We start from the raw sequence: 27,109 nt of genomic DNA, 5'->3' as shown, positions 1-27,109 counted from the left end.
GGGAATGGTTTTCTTGCTTGCTACTCTTTCCCATACAAGAAATTCAGTGTTGTCAAACATAAAAGAGGGGGGGGGGGGAGACCAAAAAAAAAACAGAGTACACAGCCAACTTGTGACAGTTTTTTCAATTTATTTTTGAATGTTGAATAAAAAAAATACAAGAATCAGGAAGAAACTTTAAACAGCTGCAAGACCGAAGGAAAAATATACAAAGTGAGGTCTAGTATTTCCCCTATAAGTCAAAATAAACACACATTTCTATCAAACAAATTATGGTACAACAAACTAACAAATGCTTTACCAGTTGTCACGGTAGTATATGTATTTATGTGAAACTCTGAAGCCAAACAGTTAGTAGTAACAAAACTGTTAGTAAATTTCCACTGATCAGGCTAGAAGCCGAAGACGAATCGTGAGCGCCCACGGAATAAACTGCCCCAGTAGTCTCATCCCTCACTTTGATACTCGAAGAGCCTAAGATAAATCACAAAAATGTATGAGAGATAGGAATGATCTAGATTCCATATCCGGTAATGAGAAAGTTGGCCATTTATCGGTGATAATGAGCGCGGAATGCTTATTATAGTATCTGGGTTGCTAATATGAAGTGTGACATGATGCATCATCTGCGCTACTATAATATTAAGATAAGAACCAAACAATGAACATAAAGATAAGAGTAGAATACTCACAGTTGTATTCCTTCCATCCAATGGTCTGATTTTCAAGATCATATATAACTAGTCTATTTGAAAGCACCAAATCTGCATATGGAAGCAACAGGGGATAGTATTGGACATAAGATAGTGTGTGTAATAACTGACTTTCAAATTTCCAATTCGTGTGAAGGAAAATGTAGGTGATTTGTATGCCCAAAGTATATTTGAAGTTAAAAATCTATCAATTGCAATTAATATAAGCCAGATCTGAATCACAAATAGGTGCATTAACACAAACTTGTATTACGACTGTCAGCATTAGTAAATTATATACCTCCCAAAAGAGTCATGTCCCTGCCATCCTTTGATTGCGCTCCACTGTTCTGCCAACCAATACACCACGCATCTTCCTGTACAAAGTTGTGAAAATAGATGAAAATAAAGGAGGAAGAAAATGTTAATCAAATTCTTCTTCATTTCTAATGGCCTGCAAATCTATGGCAAACAATAAGAAACTGCTGGCAAACTCGACAGGACAGGCAAAAAGAGTTTTTAGAGGGGTGGAAACTCCATTACGGAATATTGAATGTCTTTGGACTCTTTCATTCTGGTTTAAATGTATGGTGGAAACTAATTGTGTAATGAAAGTTGAGTCTATTCTTGACCTCATACAAAACAGCCCTCACAAATTTTTGAACATATGATAGAACATGCATAACTGCATTATGTCCATACCATCTCAACTCAAACGATTTTCTCGTAACTTATCTTCAATAGGTGCTACTCTTATCTTAGATTTAATAATCTCATTTCTTATCCTATCTTTCCTAGTGTAACCACACATCCAACGAAGCAATCACGTTATTGCTACATGCATTTTTTTGGATATGTTGTCCTTTGATAACCCAACACTCGGAACCATACATCATTACATGTTGTATAGCTGACCTATAGAATTTTCCCTTCAACCTCAAGGGAATCCTTCGGGCCGCATAAAACTCTGCATGCACTCTTCCACTTACTCCACCAGTTTTTAATCCTATTAACTACATCATCACTTATGTTTCCGTCTTCTTGGAAAATCGATCCAAGATATTTAAAAGCCATATATCATTAATAAAAAAATCCACGGTAATGCATGATGATGAAAGGAGAAGGTTACGTGAAAGGTAGAATCAAAATTCACATCATTTACAACCACTCCTGAAAATAAACACTACTTTATTTTCCAATAATAGCAAAGATTTTGGCACAATGAGCATGTGTGAACATGGTATATCATCGCAAACTACGCAAGGCACAAATGTCACCAGATTACAGAAAACATAGTACATAACGTAAAAGGTAAACAACTCTCATGCACAAGGCTCTATAGATGAACATATGGCCCAGTGATAAAGTTGTAGAGGTGCAACCTAGAGGTCACAAGTTCAATTCCTTAAAATAGCATCTCCACATATTATGTGGGGTAAGACCTACGTACATAAAGATTCTCCTTCAATTAAAACATTTATTTCACTTACACGAACTTGGAACAAGTAATCATGGGGATACACCGTCAAAGTGAGGGAACCTTCAAAATGAAACACAACAACTGGGAATCCTTCATCAACACTGCAAGCATATTGGGAAAGAGATGAGCAACATTCTTTCAAAATTCGAATTGAAAAACAAAACCGAAGGACTTGATGAATTATTGCATCAGAAGCCTTACTTTCCATTGTACTGAAAACAAGAAAACTGTTCATCTACAGTATGCAGTTTCAGCCCAGATTGGTGAGCCATGATCTAAATCATAAAAATTCTAAGTAAGTATTTATAGGGGAATATACAACTTAAAAACGAATTTGAGTAAAAAATAGTGATACCTGGGTCATAAGTGCCTCATAAACCACCTCTGGAAGATACGCCAAGGTTGTACCACTATCAATAATTGTTCCTTTCCCATCCCCGCTGTCAAATATATCCGTTGGAAGCTCTAGAATGTCACCACCCACCTCAAGTGCCTTCATAACAACATTGTAATGTGCCCTAAGATTGTTGATAAAAGTATAATTACAACGAAATTCTTTCGCAAGATCTAACCTTCTATTTGACAAGAGAAAAAATGAATCCTTGAACAAGAGATTTTCAGAAACTTAAATGGAAGAAACAAAATAGGCAAGTGATGCAATTACTGGTAAAAAGTTTGTTAGCAATCCAAAAGGTAACTACAAACACCTAAAAAGATGAAAAAATTGAGAAGAAATAACTTACAGTAAATTAAAATTTCAAACAAGAAAGGATAAGAAACCCTAACGTACTGATGTGGTACTATAGGTGTTGTATTCACTTTTGGTGACACCACCTCCCCAATTGCAAAGATTCCACCTCCTTGAACACTATCCAAGCAGTGTGCAAACATCTTCTTCAACTTTCCAGCTGAAGCTAGCTGCGAAAGCATAGATGAATTTGCCTGTCCAAATCCAAGTATTCCATCAAGTGCTTCACTAGATGTGCCTAGCTGTCCAGATTGTTTGGCTCCACATCTATCATGAAAGAGAAATGAATCATGCAAACGGAAGAAATCAGAATTCACACCAGGCACTCAGGCAGAAGCTTGAGCAGAAATCTGAAATTGTTAATAAGCAAGTATAACATAACGCTAGAGGTCAGTCAAATAACAGAAGAAACGAAAAAACACAAAAACAATTAAAAGGAAAATACCAATTGCTAATGACATATCCAACTCATTGACCTTTTGGTTTATCCACGTCTGCAATATTTTCGAACTTTTAGCTCATGAGGTCACAAACAAAAATCTAGGCCAGTATAGTCAAGGTGAAGTGATGTAGCTATCAAACTTTAAAGGGGAGAAAAATACAACGAGCATCTAAGCAAAGTGAACAAGACAGCCACCAAAACAAGATGCCTGAAGCATAGCGACATCAATTCCTAATGTTGCCATACAGAGTCTATGCCATTTCTCTTCCTATACTCACAATGCTTTCTATGAAACCACAACCATATGCCTTAAAAGCCATACATGAATATATTAAAGCCAAGCAAAGCAAGTAAGCAACTATTTAAGTGACTTCCATATTACTGGATGCTGTGCATAATACAACAACAAAGTTTAACAGAACACCAACTAACCCAAATATAACAGTTCCATTTGCTGGTGCAGTTCCAAAATTTCCAGTCACTCGATCAAAATGTACGTAATCTTTCACAAAGTATCCCGTAGTCTGGCTTCCGTCTCCATAAACCACATTATATTGGCAGAGCAAATCGGGCTTGCAACCAGGAAGTCGACCGTCATACATGGAAGTGCAGAAATCTTGATCACAAGTAACAGAGTCTCCAGTAGAGGAGCCCTTTGGATCATACAATGTCAGTTTTACCTGTAGTGACATAATCACAATGATAAATATCATTCAGACCAGAACCACCATCTCAGTTATCAAAATGTGATGTATGTGATCCAACAACGGAGAGATTGTGTTCAAGCTGCAGAGTTAAAAAATCATACACCAAGATCGCTTTTTTTGGGGCAGTTGTTGCAACCAGCACAGTTCACCCATAAAATGTCACTTCCAGTATCAACTTGAACATAATAGTCACTTGGTGGTGTGCCAATCCCAATTTTTGCAAAGTAGAGCCTATGCCAATCAACCAAGTAAACACACGAGTTAGTTTATGCACCCAATAATATGAAATGCGTGAAATTCCAAACAATTAAAGAATTTAATAGTTGAAGGGGGGGGGGGGGGGGGATAGGTATAAATACATTGATTTGAAATTCCAAATCAAAACAAAAAAGCGTTCATAGAATAAGACTCATGGATCTGAACAATAAGTCGAGTCAAACAAAATCAATAAAAATGAAAACAAAACCAGCAACTCTAACTAAATATAATTATTCAATTCACAAAAATCAACAGAGACCAAGAAAGTGATTCCCCTAGAGAATCAATTCTATCAGATATTAATCACGTAAGCAAATTTTCATTACTGGATCTAACTAGAATAAGCAAAGCCAATGCAACATATAATCGATCAAAACAATAATGCTCAACTATCACGATGATCCACATTCAATCATGGATCACATTAAAAATCAAGTAATACCCACAAATTCCAAAGCGAGGAATTTTTTTTTTAAGTAATATATGTATTAATATGTGTGTTATATATGTCCTGACCCAGCTTCAGCGGGATGACCACTGCCACCCAATTGGAGGTCGACAGCAGAGAGAAGTCTACCGTGACGTCGGGAATCATGGGCTTTCAATGCACTCAGGCTCCTTTCTCGGCCGGCGAACTTGTTTTGCACCTTGAACACAACGTTGCTTGCGCCAACGTCCAATTGACCCACCACCACAAACGCTAACACCAATGCCCATATCCTCACCAGATCCATCACCGCCAACCACCACACAACCCCTTCTCAAAACCAAAGAAAAAGGTAAGAACTTTGTTCCTGTCTTTTTGTTTTCTATTTCTGGGATTCGGGTTACTAAAAGCAACCTGTCGTTTCCGGTGTTTTGTGTTTGTGGGTTTTTCAAATCTCTCAAAAATAACGAAAAAAGAAACAAAAGAAGAAAAACTTTGTTCTGGGTTTTGGACTCTTTCAAGACCAAATTGCTGATGGTGATGGCGGTGTTTCAAGGGAAAGATTGCTTTGAGATAAGGGGAGGGGAAGAAGTGAATTTAGCCCAAAAAAAGCGCGTATTCGACGGCAGAAGGCACGTCCTCCTTCACTTATTTCTTTTAAATTATCATTATTGTTGTTGTTGTTGTTTCTTTTAACGTGTCTATTGGGCTTCTTCTTCTCTCTCCATTTGTCGGTCATAGCCGTTTCTCTGTGTTTCTTTTTTATTCCTAAATAAAACGGCCTCTTCTCTCTGTATTGACTATTGCAAGTCAATGTTTTCTCACCATAGAAACACATATATATACATATGTATGTATGTCTTGACTGAGTATTCCTGTTCGAATTAATTCAGATAAAGAGTTATATTCTTACTTCCAACTCCAGCAGCCAAATGGTTATTTGAATTCAAAATTAGATGATACGTATCGCATGCTTAGTATATTTTTTTCCTTGATAAAACTCTGATGCAGAGGAATACTGAGAATACTTTCATTGGTATCCTTAGTTGCTTCACAACAAAGCCAATAAATAGGCACTAGAAATTAAAGCTTCCTATTCTGAGTTTAAAAAGGCTCTTCTTTTATTCCTTTTCTAAGGTTTTGACGTATGACAACTCAACTCAATCAAATGGATTCAGAAAACTCACTTGATGAATATTGTCACGCAACACAGATTTTGGTGATCCATGAAAGAGAGTAGGTATTTGAATCTCTCAATTTGAGTTTTGAGCCCCCATTCAACATTATTGACTTCAGAAAAACAAATTTTTTAACATTAAACATTTTGATTTGACCATTGATTGTACACTAACAATTAATATTCCAATAATACCCTTTTTGAACTCTACCTTTTTTGTTACAAAATGGTTTTTTGACTCTACGACAGTATATGCACATTATAAATTAAAACTATAGATTTCATTGAAATTTTTAAAAAAAGTTATCTTTACAGCTATATATTATACAAATTTTGTGGAGAATATTGTTTTATATGATAGGTTTTTTTCCTTATATAAAGTATACCCTTCATTTCTAATATTGTTTCTTTCAATCTCTCTCTCGAGAGTTACAAGCTACATCATCTCTTGATCCCTTTCCCTTCCACACGTTGTTTTCAAAGTTGCATTTTCAATGGATAATTTTCGATTGTGGGTTGCAGATCTAAGACTGTCTTCTGGTTTCCGTGAGGTGTTTGCACTAACGTATATAAATTGTTAATAATTTATTATTATTGATTATTAGTTTTTGTAATTTTCAATTCACGATTTTGAATAAGTAAACAATGTATGTTTCTAGCTTTACATAATCTACGTCATGTGTAGGATGACTTTATTCAAAGTACAATACAAGATGAATGACAATGGGATAATGTTGTTGAACAAAATGAAGACGAACTAATCATCGATGTCACAAATGAATTTGCAACCGATATGGTACGTTTCATTGTCATTTTCTTTAAAGTATCGATCCATTTTAATGGTTTCAGATTAATTTTAGATAAATATTTTTAATTCGGTATTCAATTCGCGTAACGCATTAATTGAATACATTCAACGTATGTCACGTGCTTTTGGATTTGTGGTTGTTATTAGAAGATCTGAAGTTGGTTTATTTGGAAGACGAGACAAACTGTTGTTGCGCTGTGAACGTGGTTTGACTTACACATCGACTAAAGCATCTAACAAACTGATTGCGACAAAAAAAATGCAATTGTCCTTTCAGAATTAAAGGGATGAAACGGAAGACAACAGATCATTGGATGATTAGAGTTGTTTGTGGATTGCATAACCATCCTGCTGCATTATACATGGAGGGGCATCATATGTTGCAAGATTGTATAATGTTGAGACCGATATGTTGATAGATATGTCCAAAAATTTAGTGAAGCAACGAAATATTTTAACGACATTAAAGAACAGAAATCCAGAGAATGTTTCCACCATTCAGACGATTTATAATGCCCGTAAAAAGTATCATACAACTGAGAAAGCAGGTAAATCTCAAATGCAATTTCTGTTGTATAGCTTAAACTTGCATGAGTACATTTTTTTCCATCTGAGTGATCAAGAATCTAATGAGATACAAGATTTGTTCTTTACACATCCATGATCATTAGAAGTATTCAGTGCATTTCCGCATGTTTTAATAATGGATGCAACGTACAAGACTAATCGCTTTAGAATGCCACTATTTGAAGTTGTTGGTGTGACATCAATAGACATGACCTTTTCTGTTGCATTTGTTTCTATGCATTTTGAGAATGAAGACAATTATACGGCTTTGAGTATTTGCAGTCTACCATGGATGATTGCACAACACCGCGAGTTAGTGTCACATATAGAGATTTAGCTTTGATGAAGTCTGTTGCCAATATATTTTCGGATTCGTCAAAGTTGCTTTACAAATGACATATTGGCAAAAATGTACTCGTGAATTGTAAGAAACACTTTCATGACAATGAATCATAGGATGCATTCTACTTATTATGGCACACTCTTGTGGATTCAGAAACAGAGACAGAGTACATGCATAATTTAATTATATTAATGACGTATGGTTGTTGCCATACAAAGAGATATGGGTGGCTGCCTAGACTAATAAGTACCTACACTTTGGAAACCAGACAACTAACCGAGCTGAGAGTCAGCACGCAAAGTTAAAAAGATATATGGGCACTTTGCAAATGGATTTGGAATCAGCATAGGAGTCCATTCATCATCTCTTTGAACATCAATACATTGCAGTGAAAACAAGTTTGGAAAAGAGAAAAACTATTGTCCAACACAGCGCAGTTTCGTGACCTTAGAGGTTTTGTATTAGCTGAGGCATTGCGGCTTATTTTGCAGGAACTAGAACGATCTAAAGCAATTGGTATTGATGCTTTTCAATGCGATTGTAAGCTTTGGATGACTCATGGATTGTCGTGTGCCCACAAACTTGCAACTTATATGCTCGAAGGTCGTCCAATCCCATTTACATGCATTGATAAATTCTGGAAAAAGCTTGATCTACTTCCATGTGCTTGGGTTGAAACAGATGAGTTAAACTGTATTGTTGAGTTACAAATGTTGTCCGAGCAATTTAAACAAAAGTAACGCACTGGTAAGATTAGTCTTCTCATAAAGTTTAGAGAAATAATTAATCCCTCTACCACTGCACTTGTTGAATAGGAAGTTAAGGCTAATAACCGTGGACGTCCAGCAACTAAGAAGAAGGTTGACTCTTCTACTCATCGGGAACCAAGTAGGCACAGTTGTTCATCAGTGTATATTAAGCCCTCGGTTCTTAAACAGAGACGTTCAAGGGCATCAAAAGTTAGCCAGAATGATGTCTACATCATGCCGTTCTCACAAATAATGCAGCCATATATCCAAACGATCGCTGATGTAACAACAGATGGAAATTGTGGTTTTAGGGCCATTGTCGGGCTATTAGGGTATGGTGAGAATGCATGGGCCACCGTTCGGCAAGAACTGATTTATGAGCTCAGAGCATTTTGGGTTGAATACGTTAACCTATTTGGTGATTATGAGCGTGCATGAACTATTGATAATTCCTTGAATTTCTACGAGACAGATCGTCTAGCCCCTCTTGAGCATTGGATGTGCATGCCAGATATGGGTAACTTGATTGCTAGTAAGTATAATGTCATACTTTATGTTTTCAGGTCTCAACAATGTCTAACATTCTTGCCGTTACGTTCATTGCCTCCACCCAGACATGAACATGTTGCTCTATCGATATGATTTGTCAATGGCAATCACTGTATATAGTTGTCTTTGACCGATGGTTACCTAATGCCTCCAATATACATGCAGTGGTTTAGATACATATATGAATGTGCATCTGAATGGGTCACCCTGTACAATGACAAGCTTGCAAGGTACATACAATGTACTCGCTCGACGCAATTGGTTGAGTATATTGTGCAATAAATGTGTAATAAGTATATTTAAGTTTTTGGCATCAATAATAAACTTGCATATACTTTCAAAAACTACTTTTATGATTAGACATTAAATGAGATTCAAAAACTACTTTTTGGGGTCCAAAAACCATTTTGTAACCAAAAGCTGTAGAGTTCAAAAGAGTGTCGGGGCTCTGCTGTAAAATTATAGTAGGCTCTGCTGTAAAATTATAGTAGGCCCTGCTGTAATACCAATTTGAGGGTGAATTTTTTTTATTTTATTTTGAAAAAATTATAGATGTGTAGTTTATGGTCTAACGAATCCAACGATATATTTTTTGTTCAAAACAAAAATCATATCCTATATGAAAGATGCTTAACAATTTTAGATCGTCGAATATAAACTCAAAACATTCGGTGTCTGGATCGCGATGACTTTGATTTTTGTTTTGAACAAAAAATATACCATTGGATTTGTTAGATCATAAACTACACATCTATAATTTTTTCAAAATAAAATAAAATATTTTTTGATTCAAATCACCTACAGCGGGGTCTACTATAATAAAAACTACAACAGACCCCTGGCAACCAGTTCAAAAGGGTATTATTGGAATATTAATTGTTAGTGCACTACACATCCATAAATTTACATAAACATGTGGTATGCCTACGTGGCTTTTTTAATAAAGTTTGTTTATTTTTTTTAATCTATGTGACATATCTTTTTTGCTTGTCACCTAGATTATGTAAGTTTATGGATGAGAAAATTATGGACATATATCATTTTGAAAATATTCAATTTTAAAAAATTTGTTTCATTGAAATCAATGTTGAATGGGGGTCCAAAACCCAAATTGAGGGATTCAAATATACCTCTCCCTCCATCAAAAGCAATGATTGGATTGTATTTATATTCAGTCAGACCAACTCTTTCTGATTCTGCACCAACAACAGATAGAGATAGAGATAGAGATAGAGATGAGATACATGCATTCCCACAAGAGGGCTTGAAGCTGACAGCATCTACAAGGCAAAGGCAAAGCAAAGGCAAAGGCAAAGGCAAGGCAAAGGCAAAGGCAAAGGCAAAGGCAAAGGCAAAGGCAAAGGGTGCATAACTTTTACACGGACAGATTGTTATTACATCTCCAACAGCCAAGACTCGAGCTCTTCTACATTTTTACATGGGCCTCATCAGTTTCAACTAACCTGAATTATATCTGAAGGCCCATACAGAGCCCATCTCTTATTGGTGCTGGGCTGAACGTCCAAGCCCATAACTCTTGCCTCCCAAATTAACAGCTTGTTCTTTTCTTTTATGTGGACAACATGGCTCCCCAATAAATCTGGTTAATGACAACATGGCTGGCTGATGGAGTGCTCATTGTCGTCTTCCTCAACATTACAATCGTAGTCATGTTAAATGACGAAAGTACCTCGTGTTATCACACGACAGCCCCATATCCGATGGGCAATCCAGTCATTTAACTCATTTGTCCTCCAAAATATCCCATTTTTATTATACTCTCCACTCTCTTCCCCTTCCAGCCAGCAGAGTCACATTTGCTTGAAACAATGTCTTCGCTTCGATTCTCATTCTCTCCTTCCTCGATTCGCCCCCTGCCATCGTTACCGTGCTCGGCGAAGCACTCGATCGTGCCTTCATCCGCACTTGCCGGTGTATCAAGAGGGTGCTCCTCCTCCGACGGAGTCTATGTCAGTATTAATGGCGGTGAGAAGAGGCGGAGGAGGAGTAGAGCGTTTAGGGTGAGGTCGAGCTTGGACACTGCGGGCCCTACAGCAACTGTGGGCCAGGTCACCGAGGTCAATAAGGACACTTTCTGGCCCATCGTCAAATCTGCCGGTGAAAAAACCGTCGTATTAGACATGTACACTCAATGGTAATAAGTAAGCCTATATATGCATGCATATTTGTGTTTGAGGCTGCTGAGAAAACTTGGTTGACCCTTGCATAGGTCTTTAACTTCGATTTGGCCACCAAATTGTTTCTGGGTCACGAAAGGGGACCCTGCCTGCATGTTACTCTCAGCTTGATTGGGTTATTGTGTGTCAGATTAATGTGTATTAATGATGTGCAATACTCAAGCCAACGACAAGTTATTAAGTTAATGGGTTGAATGGCAAAGTAAGAAATCTTAAGATTGTGCAGTTTCTTGGTTTGTTGTATTTTCGCAAATCAGTCATTGCTTCTGCGTCTTTGAAATTGTAAATAGAGAAAGAATTAAGTGGTGTTGGTTTGCTAGATTGAGTTTGATTTAATACTAGGTTCTTGCTTGATTTTGAGGGTACTCTTCGTGACTGAATAGAATCTGCTATTTGTCATTTGTGGTGCTTTTTTAGATTTGATATCAATGAAGGTAGACTTCTGCATGATATTATGGTTCCCAAATCATCCGAGTGTTATCTAAAGAAAAAATGGTTGAACAGTGAACTTGTTCTCTTGTGGGCAATAATGTAAGTTGTAGCATTTCTCAAGGTTCATTTTGGATTATTAAGCATAAAATTGAATTGATATAGCAACCGTGTGCTTAAATGTTACTACGTCGGAATTTAATGTGAGAGACCAGAGACTATGAAACTAGATAGATTCTTCTTTGCGCATCGTGAATTGAGAGTTGAGAAAGGCTGGGTAAGCTGAGATGATGTAATGATTTGTTCATTTATTGTTTGTTTCTACTGAGGTTCACTTATAAGTTTAGGTTCTTTCTTGATTACTGTAGGTGTGGCCCTTGCAAGGTTATCGCTCCAAGATTCAAAGAACTATCCGAGAAGTACCTTGATGTTGTCTTCTTAAAGCTTGATTGCAACCAAGATAACAGGGTCTGTACTTCCATTCCTTGACTCAATTTTAAGTATGGATGCTTATTATGTGTATTCATGTATCTAATATAATGCATGTGCCGATGTACATGGGGTTGTGAAAGCCATGGAAGCGTTAGAAACCAGAATGATTCATTGGTCGTCATCTATCCCACTTGTGGGATTAACTTAACATGGTGACATCTTTGATGACGCATGGTATAATGATGATGTTCAGGTTGTGACATCAATTAGTTGTCTGTTTATGAGTGTTTCGCCTGAATAAGGGCATTGGGCGTTTTTGCCTGAATTAGGGTAAGAATTAGAGTCTTGCCTTGTCTTGTGTGGTGTCTAAAACAAGGGGTTCCTGTGAAAGCTCTCGTTCTCTCTCTCATGCAGTTGTTCTGGTTGATTTTGGCAGCCATTGGCGAAGGAGCTTGGTATAAGGGTGGTTCCTACCTTCAAGATTCTGAAGGACAGTGAGATTGTAAAAGAAGTCAGGGGGGCCAAAATTGATGATTTAGTTCATGCTATTGAGACTGTCAGATCCAGTTGATTATACATACATTTTCCCACATTGTAAATCATTCTTAAGCCATCATATACAATGTCTGCGTCAAAATGATCGATTGATGCTGTACTTTTTATTGTACAAATGGATGTTATTGCTCAATCTAATCTAAATGGAGTATCTGTAATGATGTTATAAAAGCAATGTGCTGTGCGGCTAGTTGATTTTGCCATCATGGTCATCACCATAAATTTTAGTTTATTTGGATCATCATAATCACCAGGTGCAGAGGTTTTCTGGTTATGCGCTAGAGGTTACAAATTTACAGCGCACAAGTCCTGTAAACTTAATCTCTGATAATAGCCGAGAGGAGCACCACCATTTGTTAATGAGAATCAAAGACGAAGAAAGCCTCCCAAGGCCAAGTATCAATACCTTACTGCTAGTTGATTCTACGTGGCTTGTTTTGCCATTCCATTTTCTTTTGTGGCCGACCGTGGGCTGTACCTCATGCATGTGTCACCAGGCCCATTTCACCAAACATTTACTGGACCTGGGCTTGCCGTGTGTAGTAACAGTTGGGCCTCAGTGGTTGGGTTTCCAAATTATGTTTTGGGCCAAAGTTTAGCCGGCGCTAATAAACTTGGGTCTTGTGCTGCGGGTTACCCATCGTTTGATCCTCCAATGGAGTTGAGCCTGTGTACAGTTGTAAGCTCCCTCTGGTTTCATCGACCAAAGCAAGTGCTTCCGCTTTGGTTTCACTGACGGACTCGATAAAACCCAGCTCAGATTGACCAATTCTTTCACTGTGACGCGAACGAACAATGGCTTCTTCCTCGTTCTCCGCGGCTGCAGCTGCTACGGCGTCCGCTGTGACCAAGAGCACCATTAGTTTGCCTCATTTATTCTGCAACACCAGCAACAACAACGTTCACTCTTCCTCTCTCTCAAGAGTCTCCTTCCGAGTCTCTCCCAAACCCAAACTCAGATTTTTCATCAAGGTAACAGAACCCACTTGATTTGATCTCATTCAAAAATTTGAGCTTTATTGATATCTGTGTGGATATGAATCTCTAGCTTGCAAGTGCAAGGTTTCTGCTTCTCATTTCATAAGAAATTTGAGTAAATACTTGGAACTTTGCACTTATTGAGCTAATAAGAGATCTCGTTTAATTCATCTTGTTTGTCTAGTATCTCAAGATTTGAACTTCAGTTCTTGAACCACTTGTATTTGTGGCGTTTCGTTCTCTTGATGAAATAGGATGGTTGGTTTTAGTGGAGGCTAATATTATTTTGTTACGCGTAATTTGTTGTTCGCAGGTTAGAACGAACAATGAAAATATTTGTTAATTCTTTTTTTCAGTTTTTTCTTTGTATTCTTCAGGTGGTTCTCTCCTCCACCACTCCTCGTTCGGTCATTCAGTGTTGGATTGTGTTTGATTGAATTTTCAGTGTGGAATCCCCAATATAGTGATTACATTAAGATGATTACTGTTTCAGCTTTCTGCTTTTGATGCAATAGATTGTTATGTAACTTTGATGGGCTTCCAAATCAGAGTTGTTACTTAAATACATTTTTTTTTGCTGATGGGTAACTGCATTTCTTAAACCAATTACGTTTAAGAGTCAAGAGATTCCTCTTCTGAGTTGAGCTTCCACATATGCACTGTAATTCTAGTGTAGTGCCACATCATGTGATGGTGTGATCTTGCTGTTATATTCCTGCCAAAAGACTGCAACACTTGAATTGACAGTTTGACACCCGTACTTTTTAATGGCGTGCTGTTGTTTTCCTACCGGAGAGTGATACACCTGAATTACCGTGTATTGATACATGGATCAATTGATTGTCTTTTATATTACCTACTTGGTACTGATTTGAAAAGAATGGAGATGTCCGAATTAGAGATTACTGCACCTATACCTCTATGCTCATTTGGGTTGCTAAAATCGCTAAAAACATAAGAATATCATTTCAAGAACTTTGAACCTTATACAAGCTGAGTCGCTGACGATGTTAGGTTCGACATTTTGTGTTCTTTTTCCCTTTATTTTATTTTCCCTATAACGAGATGTTAAAGAAATTGCATTATGAAACTTATTCCATGGAGTCCGTCTTTGTAAAACTTATCATGGGTGGAGTAAACGAGATGCTTATCTTGTTACTTTCTGATAAAATGTTAATAGAGAAAGTTAGTGTCTTGCTTTCTCAAAGATGCTATGAATCCTATACCTTAGATGGCATTGTCCCCAAAATTTCCTAACGTGATAAGCTTTAAACAGTAATCGCCATTGTCCTGCCTTGCAATTTGTGAAATTTCTGTTCCACAATAAAATGAGAGTGATGGGATAAAATTATGCTTTTTGTTGTGGAACTACAGAAAAATTTGAGTTTAAATTTAGCATTTGCAATTGGTTTTGTGGTCTGAATTTGATATGATATTGCAAGGATGTGCATATTCTGTACAATGTTGCTAAAATGTGAATACAAGGAAAGTCTAATCTTTTGCGTTTGGCAGAGATTAATTTAAGCATGTTACTTTCTTTATAATATCTGGACTTCTGCATTCCCTTTGAAGCCCTTTATTCAACAAGTAAATTTGGATACCGGTTAAACATTTTATTTTATTTAATTAATGGTACCTTATATGTAGTTTTAAAGTGTGAAATTGTTGTCCATGCTGTGGGGTTTGCAGCCTGGTTGGAAGCGTCCTACTGTGGTGAAGGCCCAATTGAACGATGTAAGCTTCTTTCAATGGTTTTCATTAGAAGATCTGTTTTCGAACTTTCTTTTCTTCTTGCAAATGCCTTTTCGGTCATGTCTTGTTTCCAAGGTTGCTATTGGTGGGCCATCAAATGATGCAGCTATCCCTCAATCTAAACCGGACACAGCAGCAGTTGAAGCGAAGGATTCCAAGCCTTCAGATGAGTGTTCAGCTCCAGTCTTGGCTACAGAGGAATCAATCTCTGAGTTTATTACTCAAGTTGCTAGTCTTGTAAAGTAAGTAACCTTAGTCTTTATTTCTTTATTGTTCCTGAAGAATTCTTTAGATAAATTTTTTACTTTCATTGCAGGCTAGTAGATTCGAAAGATATTGTGGAGTTGCAGTTGAAACAACTTGATTGGGAAGTAGTAATTCGGAAAAAGGAGGCCTTGCCTCAACCACCACCACCTGCTCCAGTTGCTATGATGCATTCATTTCCTCCATCAATGGCAATGCCGGCAACCCCTCCTCCAGCTGTCCCTGCACCTTCTGTCCCATCACCCTCTGCCCCAGCTGCATCACCTCCTTCTGCAGCCAAACCATCTAAGTCATCAACGCCACCACTCAAATGCCCTATGGCAGGCACATTCTATAGAAGTGCAGCACCTGGTGAACCACCATTTGTGAAGGTGAATGATCTCTATTTAGTTTGTTGCTTGTATTGTATGAAAACTTTGCAGCTGCATACTCCTCCGCTTTAACCTACGATATAAATAAATTTGAAGTTCTTTCCCCCACCCCCCACACCCAAAAATGCAAAAAGAGAAATAACTTTGCCGCTGCTCGTCTTCTTTCTTGTTGGCTTACCTGATTTCATTTCTTAGGTTGGAGACAAAATACAGAAGGGACAGGTTCTATGCATCATTGAGGCCATGAAATTGATGAATGAAATAGAAGTAAGTTTTACTTTTCTTCTGAGTTCAAAATATGCAAGGCTATGCATTCATAATTCTAGTTCATCATCTTCCGCCTTCAGCTTTCGTATGGTATTTCATGAACTTTTTAAAATCATACTGTGTGTTAGCTTCTGCTCTCCTCACCAGTTGAGGAAGCTAATTTGGGGTCAAAACTATGAAGCATATATACTTTGGGAAGACCATACTGTAGTATTATATTTGCATGGGATACTTTGCATTGTTCAGGAAACATGTTATGAATGGATTATTCCGTGAGTAAACTGTAAAAGTGATTGTAGAAAACAATAAGTGTTGGTCACTGATGGATATGTGCCAAAAAGTTTAAAAAATAAAGAATTTAGTGGGGGAATGGTGGGGAAAATGGCTTTGGAGATTAAAGAGGGAAGGATGTTAGGGGAATAACTCTTTGGATTAAAGATGTCATCTTTCTCACCCAATCTTTGAATAGAGTTGTAGCTACTTTAAGGTGCAGCATATGTCATATAAAGTTCTTGTTTCGAACTCATAGTACTATCATGATTTCATAAGTTGGTCCATGTTCTTGTGTCTTTGGTCTTAAACGCTTTTTAACAGCTGTAGTCAGTTTCATCCCTCCTTTGTGCCAATTTTTATTGAATGTGTTTGGACAAAGGTTCTAACTTCTAATTTCCATCATTCCATATGACAAGGAATCATTCAATGAGAAACTAAACATCATGACTGTCTTTTTTCCTGCTAAGTAAATCAATGGACTTTGGTTCCACAAAAAGGCTTTGAAGTGACCTACTCTTGAAAGCCAAAATGAGTGACTACTGCTCGAGCTTGTAATATTATCAATGCTAACAAATGATAAGCATAAAGCTTGAGTTTGTGTCATTATTTATTTTGATTCAAGAATTGCATCCTTTTTAACCATTTTCCCAGGTGGTTGTATACTTGTATTTTAGGATTAATACTACAGCTCTCAAGCAAGCGATGATCTAAATATAATGAATCCTGAAACATGATTGTTACTAACTTCTCAGAAGATTGTGTTCATGTCCTTGTCTCTTTTGATTTTAAGAATGGGTGCATATATTCACTAGCCATTTCCAGGGTGGTTGTTGTTGGGAATATTGTAATATATTGAAACAATAAGCTCCTGCTGCTTTCTCACCTAATTTGTCTGCTGTAATGTTAAAGTTTAATGAAGTCCAAAAAGGTGGTTAACCTGAACCTCTTCTCTTTTCTTTTTTCCCTTCAGGCTGATCGATCTGGAACCATAACTGAGATCCTTGCCGAGGATGGGAAGCCAGTCAGTGTCGACTTGGTGAGTCTTCTAGGCTACCTTGCTGATAACCAATAACTAATACTAATTTCCATGCCAAGATATCCCCGATTTTTCTCACATCCATAAATCATTTGCTTTGCAGCCTCTTTTTGTGATCGAACCCTAGAGCTTGTCTGCAAAGTAGTCAAGTAAAGGGGTTCCGTAATAGGACTGAGTAAAGATCAAGATTCGGGAGCGGGGGCAGTTCTTGGTGGCATTGTGATATTAAGTGTTTGTTGTGTCATGGAAGAATATTTTGTTCAGAGTTTTGATATTGCCTCGTTTTTACTCCACTTTTTACCCTCATTTTCCATCATATGTAACAAACTGTTTTTGTCTTTATGTTGGGTTCTAGAATTTAGTTAGCTGTTCATGAAGGGGCAATTTACTACACTTTGAGAGACGGACAATGCTAGGGATCCCTAACACATGTAGGATCCACCTCACATCTAACATTCTATATTAAATGGGGGTTACTTTTTGGGGGTTTCAAACATTATCCATGAAAGACTGAGATTATCCTCGATAGACTGAGTAGGCATATAAATATAAAGGCTAAATCGTATATATTTTATGTCCTTGAAGTATCTCAGTTTTTTCAATTCTATCCTTAAAGTTTAAAATTTTTTGTTTCAATCCTCAATGTTACATAAACCAATTAACATCTGTCTTTATTTCACTATTATGTTTGTTGTTTGTCAGGTTTTACAGATGTGACTATGGGAAAACCATTATGTCATATCCCTAAAAAAATCAAAGTTAATTAAAAATTTTCACATCACAAAAATCAAAGAATCATCTCAGCAAATCAAAAAGCCCTAAATTTATTCGTGGTTTTTTTCCTTTTATTTATTTGTCTTTTAAATACGTGTGTTATGTAATATTGGATTTCGATTGTCACATCTACAATTTTCATCAAGCAAATGGAGACCGGGATAGATTTAGATAGCTTTTGAAACACTAAAGATATAATCGAGAAATTTTAAAGATATAAATGAGAAAATCGGGATACTTCAAAGACATGAAGACTATGATTTAGCCCCTAAATATAATGGGGGTCTTATTTGCTTCGTTCTTTTTCTTTACATCACAAACTATGATTATGTTTTTACAATATCTCAATAACTAATGGATTATAGCCATTCGAGCACGCTCCCCCACTGCCGCGTGATTCTACGACCGAACTTATCGCGACACACCATAACAGAAACACCACCTTCAACCTTGAAACAATCCCTCTCCCTCTCGCTCTCAGACTTCAAAATTCACACATGGGTCCCCGTCCGAAGTATAGAAACTTCCCTCACTTTCTCTCCTATTCCTACGCTTTTCCACACTTTGTCGTCCTTCTCCTTCTCACTCTGCTTTCTTTTGCGTCATCAACCCTTCAATCTCAGTCCCCCACCATCTACGACCACCTGCGCAAGAATGGCCTCCCGACGGGGCTTCTTCCCGAGGGCATAACCGAATTTACGCTCGATGCAACAACGGGCGAGTTCCAGATCAAACTGACCCAACCCTGCAACGCCAAGTTTGAGAACGAGCTCCCCTACGACTTCAACATCACCGGTTCTTCGAGTTTCGGAAAGATCGGGAATTTATCCGGCGTAAATCAGCAAGAGATGTTTTGTGGTTCCCCGTCAAAGGTATACGCGTTGACGTGCCTAGCTCCGGCTTGATTTACTTCGACGTTGGAGTCGTTGACAAGCAGTCTTTCTTCGAAACGGCACCGGATTGTACTGCCGTTGATCCTGGTGATGATGGGATTGATTCCTCGGGATCCGAGGGCTCCAAGGTTGGTGTCTATTGCCTTTTGTACTGGTTACGCAGTTGCATAATCATTTTATTTTTGTTTATTTAATTCTTAATTCTCTCTTTGTGATCATTCTTTTGTGGATGATAAGTTGCGAAATCCAATTGCTTTATTTATGCTATGTCAGCCAATCAATTCTTCCATCTATTTGGGTTTTAGGGGCTTTGGATGAGAAATTGGGAATTCAATAGCTCGTAATAATGGAAAATCATTTTGATACTCTATTTTTTCTGGTTGAAGTATTTTAATTGAACAGAGAATTCTACTAGATTTTTCCTCTTTGCAGTGTTGCATTTATATAATATGCATTGACATATGTCTTTGGAACTGTAATTCATATACGCCCTTTCATGATTACACATTTTGATTTCTAGTGTCTTATTGTTGTTCTTCTGTTTTGAAATACTGAATTTCATTTTCAAATCTTTTGAGTTGTGGAGATTCAAGGTGATGTGATTAATGTAGTGCTCTTGCAACTGCCACAAAGGATTAATTGCTATCTCATTTTATGTCGGGTGGTCTTGCTCCCTGTGTGTGACAAACATGTGCATGTTCTTTTTAAATGTGGTGGCCGATCAAATATCATCTGAACTTAACTGGAGTCTATGTAGTTGCTATTTGCCGAATTTTATTTTTAAGAGGCTCCTAATTTGTTTGTACTATATTCTTTATAATGGATTTTTTTTCATGCAGTTGCAACTTAATATTTTCTTTTTCCCTTTTGACCTTGAATTTAATGATGTAATATTTTTCCTCTTCTGTTAATTTTATCGCGTGCTATAGATATTTCGTTGAACTTTTTGTTATTTGATTTCAGAATCAGCCTGAAAACCTTCAGGTTGATACTGGTAAAGGTGATTTATTGAGGGCTGCTTCCTAATTGTTGGAACGAGAATTCTTTTCAAGGTTGAACACATATCAACCAACCTCTTGGTTTCTTTCTTTTGCCGATATCTTCAAAGAGTTTTATGTGGCAGATCATACTGTCCTAGTATGTGTTGCTTGCTCACCTGTTGTAGAGACTTTTCGGCCTGATTCTTGTCAATGCAGGGTAAGTCAAAAAATTTTTGCAAAGAGGAGTTTTAGAGAGATGGATGGGAGAGGGGTATTGAGTTTGGTCAGCATTGACCGATATGTTTGCTTGAGATTTATATCCTGTTGCTATGTACATTATTACATGCATAGATGTGCCAACTTCTTGTGGCTTCATTATTACCAATGGTCTTGTGGCTTCATGTGTTCACGCAAATGTTCTCTTAACTTTTGTATATTTTCTCATTTGTTAATAACTTTCAATTTACCTTTGGTTTTGGTGTTTTACTACCTTCTCTTTTGGCTTTTTCATTATGACAACTTTCTTTCGTGCTTTGTTAGCTTTATTCAGGATGCATATATAGAGATTCTTGATGGGAGGACACTTATGCGAAAGTTTTTGGGGGTATCGTGCCCTGATTATTATTTTTTTTTTCTTTTTCATAGTTTTTAGAGTCTCAAGTTGGAAAACATTGCATTTGAGGGTGAAGTTAGGGGCAAATAATTGGATTTGGTTAGGCATTTCAGAAATGTTAATGACTGTAGATAAGGCACACTCATCCAATTAATCGCTTCCACATGGAAATTCAGCTTACTTTTTCTTCTTCTTTTTTTTATCAACGCTGAATTCTTTGAACTGCTATTTCGGACGACATGGGTTGGAAGTTAAAAGAGATGTTATGTTTTGGCTTGTTGATAATCTTATGAAGACTCTGAAGTCATGATTTACTTTTATATGCTTTCTTGTTTTTCATCTGGAAAACCTACTCTCATAGATAAACATTAGTTTTGTCATAAGATTGAGAGTTTGTTTGACAACTTGTTCACTTTGCAGCGGGCAGTGACATGGTCGATCTGGCTTTATGTTACAGGAACTTGTTTATTCTATTTTGGAAGTTTGGATTTCCTTGCTGTTTTCGTTTTTGGAGGCCATACCACTGTCATGAGCGGCTTTATTATTGTTAATACTTGTTTGGTGCTCTGCTCTGGCTTTAGCTTAGCTGAAGTCTGCTGTGTTGGTAGGTGAATATTAGTAGGTTTTGCTGTAGCTTAGCTGAAGTCTGCTGATCCTAGTTGATTATGCAGAGCCGCTGCGGATGAATGATCTTAAGTAACAACTGAGTAAATGGTTTTGAACTCTGGAAGGCTTATGTGCGCATCCCTCATTAAGTACCTCAATGACTTTTGATTTGAAACTGTCTGGTTTCTGCGTACTTAGATTGTGGCCTTGGTTTGATCTTCGTAGAATGTGAGATTTCTGGTACAAGCCAGTGCAAAGGTTCACCGAATTAACTAACTGTAAACTTTTTAAAAGAATAAAACAACTAAACTAACTGTAACATTTGGCAAAATCTGAAACGGAGCTGGACTTGTCTATAAAGGCAAAGTAAATGTGGGTCCAACGCAACACCACATCAATCAAATGGACTTTCATTCAATTTTTAAACATGTTGATGGGATCTTGGAGAGAGCAATTAAAAAACATGGTCATGGGGAATTATCTAAAATCTATAATACAATTAGTACCAAGAGCAGGACGATTAGATTATTTAATAACAATATACATTGGGAATTAGAATAATGAAATGTGTGGTAAATTCTGGTAACTTGTGCTAAGAAACTTAGCAATGGTTACCTTACCTCCAAAAAATTTCAGTTAACTCTGCAAAAGGGCCAAAAAAAAAGTGATATTAATTATTTTCGAATATAAAACGCAAAGTAATGAGGAAAATCGCTCGTCGTCCCTCTGCCTCACCCTCACCACCACAAGCTGAAGCGAAGCAAGGGAAAAACATAGGACGATTATTGTTGTCCCTATATCTGGTTGTGGGTGTCAGCAAGGACTCTTCTTTTATCTTCTCCACTTAAATCGAGACGTGGGTTTGTCGATTAAAGAGGAAAGATGGCCATGAAAGCACCGCCTATCGCAGGATTAAGCTTTCCTACTCTACACCCCTCTTCGTCTTCGTCGTCGTCTTCTGCTCGGCCATGTATAATAGTCAAGGCCCAACCTTTCAAATCCACTTTCTTCGGGAATGGGGGTATGTGTTTTTTGTTCGTTCATTATCTTTTGCTGGTCTCTTTCAATTTTCATCAATCATGTACTTGTTTGGTTGCTGAGAAACTATCAGAGAAATATAAGAAGATAATTTTGTTGTTGTAATCTACTCCGTGGATCACGGTGGATGTTTGATAAAACATAATAGCATTATTTTCTATGTTTTTGTGCTCTTAAATCTGCTTGTCTGGTTGGCTTCCTTTTCATTGGATTCAGAAATATGAAAGACAATATTACCTTGTAGTTGGTGCTCTGAAAGTCACTGCCGTTCGAGTAGCTGAATCCAATAACTTAAGATGTAATAGTCATGGTGGGGGTGCTCTTGGTGTTAGGATGAACCTTTTTGACCGATTTTCTAGAGTAATTAAGGTATAGTTATCATTCTTATTGATGTGAATTTCTTGTTTTTATGTGTCTTTTTCTCCTACGTGAGTTCCAGCTTTTAACGTAGAATACTTTCTTTGTGCAAATAAAGTCCTATGCAAATGCCATTATAAGCTCCTTTGAGGACCCTGAGAAGATCTTAGAACAAAGTGTGCTTGAAATGAATGAGGATTTGACGAAGATGCGGCAAGCTACTGCACAAGTATGTCTATGTTGTTGAGTTTCTTAATTCTTGCTCATAACCTGGATCCAATTTTTTTCATCCCCTTACCCCTTTCTTTATCGTTTTCCTTTTTCCGTGTCTCATATTATACGTCACCTATTTTATACGAGACAGGGTAGGTATTAAGTCCCAAGTTTATAATATTCCACAATTTCTTGTTTTAAATTTATTTTTGTAGGTATTGGCGTCCCAAAAGCAATTAGAGAACAAATATAAAGCTTCACAACAAGCTTCTGAAGACTGGTAATTCTTTACATCAATGCCTGTATTGTTATTTGGAATATGTTTTCATGTGCATTGATCGGTGATAGGTATTGGAGGGCACAACTTGCTCTTGGGAAGGGAGATGAAGATCTTGCTCGTGAAGCACTGAAACGGAGGAAATCCTTTGCTGTAAATTTCTTAGTGAATATTTAGCCGTGTTAAATATTGTGAATGAAAAGTGTGAATAGGATTTCTTAAGAATTTGCACGACGTGCTTTGGTATATATCTAGTTTTCTGCACTTGTTATATGAATTATTTGCCTACACCTCTCTTTGTTGTTAGGGAACCCTGTCCTACTTTCCAAATTTGTTTGCGGCTTATTAGTACCAGAGTAATTGGTATCGGCACTCTAAATGATAATAGAATGACGTCCTTGTTTTGAGCATAGTAATTCTACTTTGGGTGTGGTAATGACAGATTTAAGCTCATTAAAATAACACATTGAAATAGTCTGGTTGAATTTTACTATTTTCTTTAGTCAAGGTAATGACTAATTCTTTTTGTGTGCTTACTCAGAAATTTAACCTGAAGTGAATATCTAGGGAAGGGAACACAAATGTGCATGTTTCCGATTTTCTGAACTCACGGAAATAATGTCATATTACTCTAATAATAACTTTCTGGAGTACTGGGTACTTTTTATGTGTATAGTAATTGACAGAGGAAAATCAGTTCACTTTTGTTTTCTCAGTTTTATTTTATTTTTTAATGAGAACTGTTGATAAACTTGCTTGCCAATAGTCCTGGAGATTTTGCTTTATCTTTCTGTTTTATTTTGCTAATTAGTTTAGTACCAATTGTTTGTAGATTGTGAAAGTTCTTTGAACTATGGTATGTCTTCAATGTACTCTCAGATTTTCTTTTTCTTTTTTTATCCCGATTCTTGGATTCAGGATAATGCAAATGCTTTGAGGGCTCAGCTTGATCAGCAGAAGGGCATTGTTGATAATCTTGTCTCCAATACAAAGGTGGGTTCTTTTTTTGTTTGACTACGTCAGGCACAATTGAATGATAGTCCGCTTCTCTTTAACTGCCATTTGTATGCGCCTTAATCATTAATTGAAGTTGCCAACTTGGGAGATATTGTGCTTCGTGATTGAGTTTCTGGAGTGCTCAAGCGATATGCACATCAACTAGTTTTTTTTTCTTGATTCTCCCCGTCTCCTGTATTCGTACTTTGCACATGAAGAAATGATGAAGGTTCAAGTGCTTCAAAATGATATGAACGGGAATAGTTTTGTTTTTATCGATGTTCTTTCTAGGATTTGAAGGTGGGACTTCTAGGTTTCGGTGAAGCAACTTTGCTCCTAGGATGTGGTGCTCAAGGCTCCAACCACCTATGTTGTCAGGAGAGCAGATATACACAATATTGCAACCTTTTTGTCTGAGCGGCTACAATTCATTCTCTGAGAATGCATTCTTATTGCCCTTTTACTGTTGCTAATTTATCCAGAATAGTGTTGGTTGCTTGTGTGTTTACGAGTATGTGGGTTGATTGTGTGTACAAATAAGTTTCCTCCTTTTTTTACAGCTTCTGGAAAGCAAGATACAGGAAGCAAGGTCGAAGAAAGATACCCTCAAAGCACGTGCCCAGTCTGCAAAGTATGCAACTTAGCCTTTTGCATTCGAATTTCCCTTCTCACTACTAGATATCTCATTTAATAGTGCTGAGCTATTAGTTCTGCTGTTATGTTAGGACTGCAACAAAAGTGAGTGAAATGATTGGGAATGTAAACACAAGTAGTGCTCTTTCAGCATTTGAAAAGATGGAGGAAAAAGGTTAGTCTCAACTAACTTTAGTTTAGATGCATTCCTTGGATATTAAATCTTTTGTTATGTTCAGTGTTGGCTATGGAATCTCAAGCAGAGGCACTTAATCAATTGACCACAGATGACCTTGAGGGGAAGGTAAAAATTCTTCTCTTATTCCGTATCTTCGGTTGTATATATATTTTTTCCTGCCTTCTCTTTGGGGCTGCTTACGTTATGATATTAATTACGTTAATTATGCGGCTATGAATCACCTTCAAAAGAAAAAATGGTGAGGATATGAAAGAAAATATCGCCACCTTATCCGTTTTCCAGAACGTCTCAGTATAATGTAGAAACGGATTAGACATGCCCTTCGCAATAGGCAAAGGCAGTTGCTGGAAGTTGAGTTGAAGTATTGTACTGTTCTCTTGTTTCCGTTGGGATTTCCCCCCCCTTTTTTTAAGGTTGCATTTTGGGATGGCCATTATGTTCTAGATATTCTAGGTTGATCCAACGGTGATGTTGTTTCTTCAATTTGTAGTATGTTCAGCCTTTAACCTTTAAAAAGACTCATATACTCTGTATTTGGGCATCGTAATTCTTTAGGTTCCGCATCACAATATCCTAAGTTTTTTATGAAAGGGATTATAGAAAGATTTTGTTTGAACAATGAAAGGTAGTTGTGGATGCTTATTTGTGAAAAGTTAAATGTTATAATCGTGAATGGTCATATGTTTAACGGCGAATTCATGCATTATGGAATTAATCTTTCGACTTGTTGGCTTCTTATCAAAAATTTTTCTAAAGAGTCATCTCTGGGTGGTCATTACTTTTTATTGCTTTGCAGTTTGCGTTGTTGGAGAGCTCTTCTGTAGATGATGATCTAGCAACATTGAAGAAAGAACTATCTGGGAGCTCAAAGGTACTTTTACTGATCTTGGTTGTGTTCGAGACTGTAAATTACCCATGACACACTCATGCGTTTACTCTTTCAATGGTATGTTCTTCTGTCAATTGATGTTGCTTGTTTTAGCAACCTGTTAATCAAACAATCTTCTTAGTGAAATGGACGGCTTTATGTTGGACTGGCTAAAAACACAAAAATTACAGTACATTATGAAATTCCCTTCTCACAAAGGTAACTTATTCCTGAACTGGGGTTTTGTTGAAAGAAGGGTAACACGTAACTAGATTTGGATGAAAGACCTTTTGAGCTCAAACACAGTTTCTAATGCCCAGAAGCAGTGTTGTGACGTGTCAATCACCTTGATGCCCACACAGAGACATATATGTAGAACATAATGTGGGCATATATTTGTGAAATATCTTCTTGATCACGTGTTTCGCTGGGTTTAGCAGAAAGGAGAGCTACCACCAGGGAGAAGTGCTGTGGCTTCAAACACGGGATTTCCATTTCGAGATTCTGAGATTGAAAAGGAGTTAAATGAGCTGCGAAGAAAAGCAAAGGAGTTTTAGACTTGGGTGTGATTCCTGAAGCATATCCCTGGTGAAAAAGAAAACACTGCAGAAACAGCCCAGATGAGACTTGAGAGAGGTGACTGCAAAATCTTGTTTTCATTTAAGCATTGACCACCGTACACAGATCCTGTATTCATACTAATAGACTTTGAAGCTGAAAACAGTTTGAAGCGAGGAATTTTGTTTAGAGTGTAATAAATCCAATTCCTAAGTCTGTATTTTCACCAAGTCATTAGTACATCTAATTGTTCATCTGAGTACTTGGTGCATGACATCTTGCCAAATGGAAGAGATATTCTTGTTATTGCTTCGGGACTCACATTCCTAAAAAAGTGGATTCCGCTCTAATAGTTCCGAATAAATTAAATACATGCATTAAGATATTGAAGGTTTCTTATTGCACAACAATGAAAGCACTTTTTCCCGCTGAGTATACTAAACCAAGTTACTAGAAAGTATTGGTATTACACCAATAGACGTTAATTGTATTTTCAAACCAAATTCAATAGTAACGATGCCGTCATTCTGATAGTCCAGTACGGTTCACGTGGACAATCCATAGAAGGAAATTTCCAAACCACGCAGCTCAAAAAATTCTGC

The 27,109-nt window shown here is 37.2% G+C and overlaps 4 protein-coding genes and 1 pseudogene across 6 annotated transcripts; 4 read left to right on the top strand and 1 right to left on the bottom strand.

The window, feature by feature from the left end:
• Positions 1-98: 98 nt before the first annotated feature.
• LOC119990450 (aspartic proteinase 39-like) lies at positions 99-5,410 on the bottom strand. Its single transcript, XM_038836369.1, has 10 exons — positions 4,844-5,410; positions 4,171-4,300; positions 3,795-4,042; positions 2,963-3,187; positions 2,528-2,690; positions 2,374-2,447; positions 2,183-2,273; positions 994-1,069; positions 693-764; positions 99-474 (listed from the first exon to the last, which is right to left on the bottom strand). Exons 1-10 carry the CDS (start codon positions 5,059-5,061, stop codon positions 326-328), a joined length of 1,446 nt encoding a protein of 481 aa, XP_038692297.1. The 5' UTR covers positions 5,062-5,410; the 3' UTR covers positions 99-325.
• LOC119990836 lies at positions 5,295-10,319 on the top strand. Its single transcript, XM_038836959.1, has 12 exons — positions 5,295-5,369; positions 5,648-5,689; positions 5,766-5,790; positions 6,454-6,507; positions 7,159-7,287; positions 7,411-7,578; positions 7,803-7,936; positions 8,141-8,320; positions 8,465-8,828; positions 8,871-8,961; positions 9,113-9,177; positions 10,123-10,319. Exons 1-12 carry the CDS (start codon positions 5,295-5,297, stop codon positions 10,317-10,319), a joined length of 1,524 nt encoding a protein of 507 aa, XP_038692887.1.
• A 397-nt stretch (positions 10,320-10,716) lies between these two features.
• On the top strand, positions 10,717-12,762 carry LOC119990976 (thioredoxin F-type, chloroplastic-like). 2 transcript variants are annotated; one of them, XM_038837128.1, is made up of 3 exons: positions 10,717-11,102; positions 11,943-12,042; positions 12,421-12,541. In XM_038837128.1, exons 1-3 carry the CDS (start codon positions 10,777-10,779, stop codon positions 12,502-12,504), a joined length of 510 nt encoding a protein of 169 aa, XP_038693056.1. In that variant the 5' UTR covers positions 10,717-10,776; the 3' UTR covers positions 12,505-12,541. The 2 variants fall into 2 exon arrangements, with proteins under 2 accessions (XP_038693056.1, XP_038693055.1); XM_038837127.1 differs by having other exon boundaries at positions 10,719-11,102; positions 12,443-12,762.
• A 442-nt stretch (positions 12,763-13,204) lies between these two features.
• LOC119990512 (biotin carboxyl carrier protein of acetyl-CoA carboxylase 1, chloroplastic-like) lies at positions 13,205-18,028 on the top strand. 2 transcript variants are annotated; one of them, XM_038836463.1, is made up of 7 exons: positions 13,205-13,533; positions 15,229-15,273; positions 15,367-15,533; positions 15,608-15,926; positions 16,122-16,193; positions 17,437-17,502; positions 17,606-18,028. In XM_038836463.1, the coding sequence occupies exons 1-7, from the start codon at positions 13,357-13,359 to the stop codon at positions 17,627-17,629; spliced, it is 870 nt and encodes a 289-aa protein (XP_038692391.1). In that variant the 5' UTR covers positions 13,205-13,356; the 3' UTR covers positions 17,630-18,028. The 2 variants fall into 2 exon arrangements, with proteins under 2 accessions (XP_038692391.1, XP_038692393.1); XM_038836465.1 differs by having other exon boundaries at positions 13,395-13,533; positions 15,187-15,273.
• Positions 18,029-18,637: 609 nt separating this feature from the next.
• Positions 18,638-26,766, top strand: LOC119990733 (annotated as a pseudogene).
• The last annotated feature ends 343 nt before the right edge of the window (positions 26,767-27,109 follow it).

Source organism: Tripterygium wilfordii, chromosome 22 (assembly GCF_013401445.1).
Source record: "Tripterygium wilfordii isolate XIE 37 chromosome 22, ASM1340144v1, whole genome shotgun sequence".
NCBI classification, from domain to species: domain Eukaryota; kingdom Viridiplantae; phylum Streptophyta; class Magnoliopsida; order Celastrales; family Celastraceae; genus Tripterygium; species Tripterygium wilfordii.
This window is presented reverse-complemented; position numbering and strand designations above follow the sequence as displayed.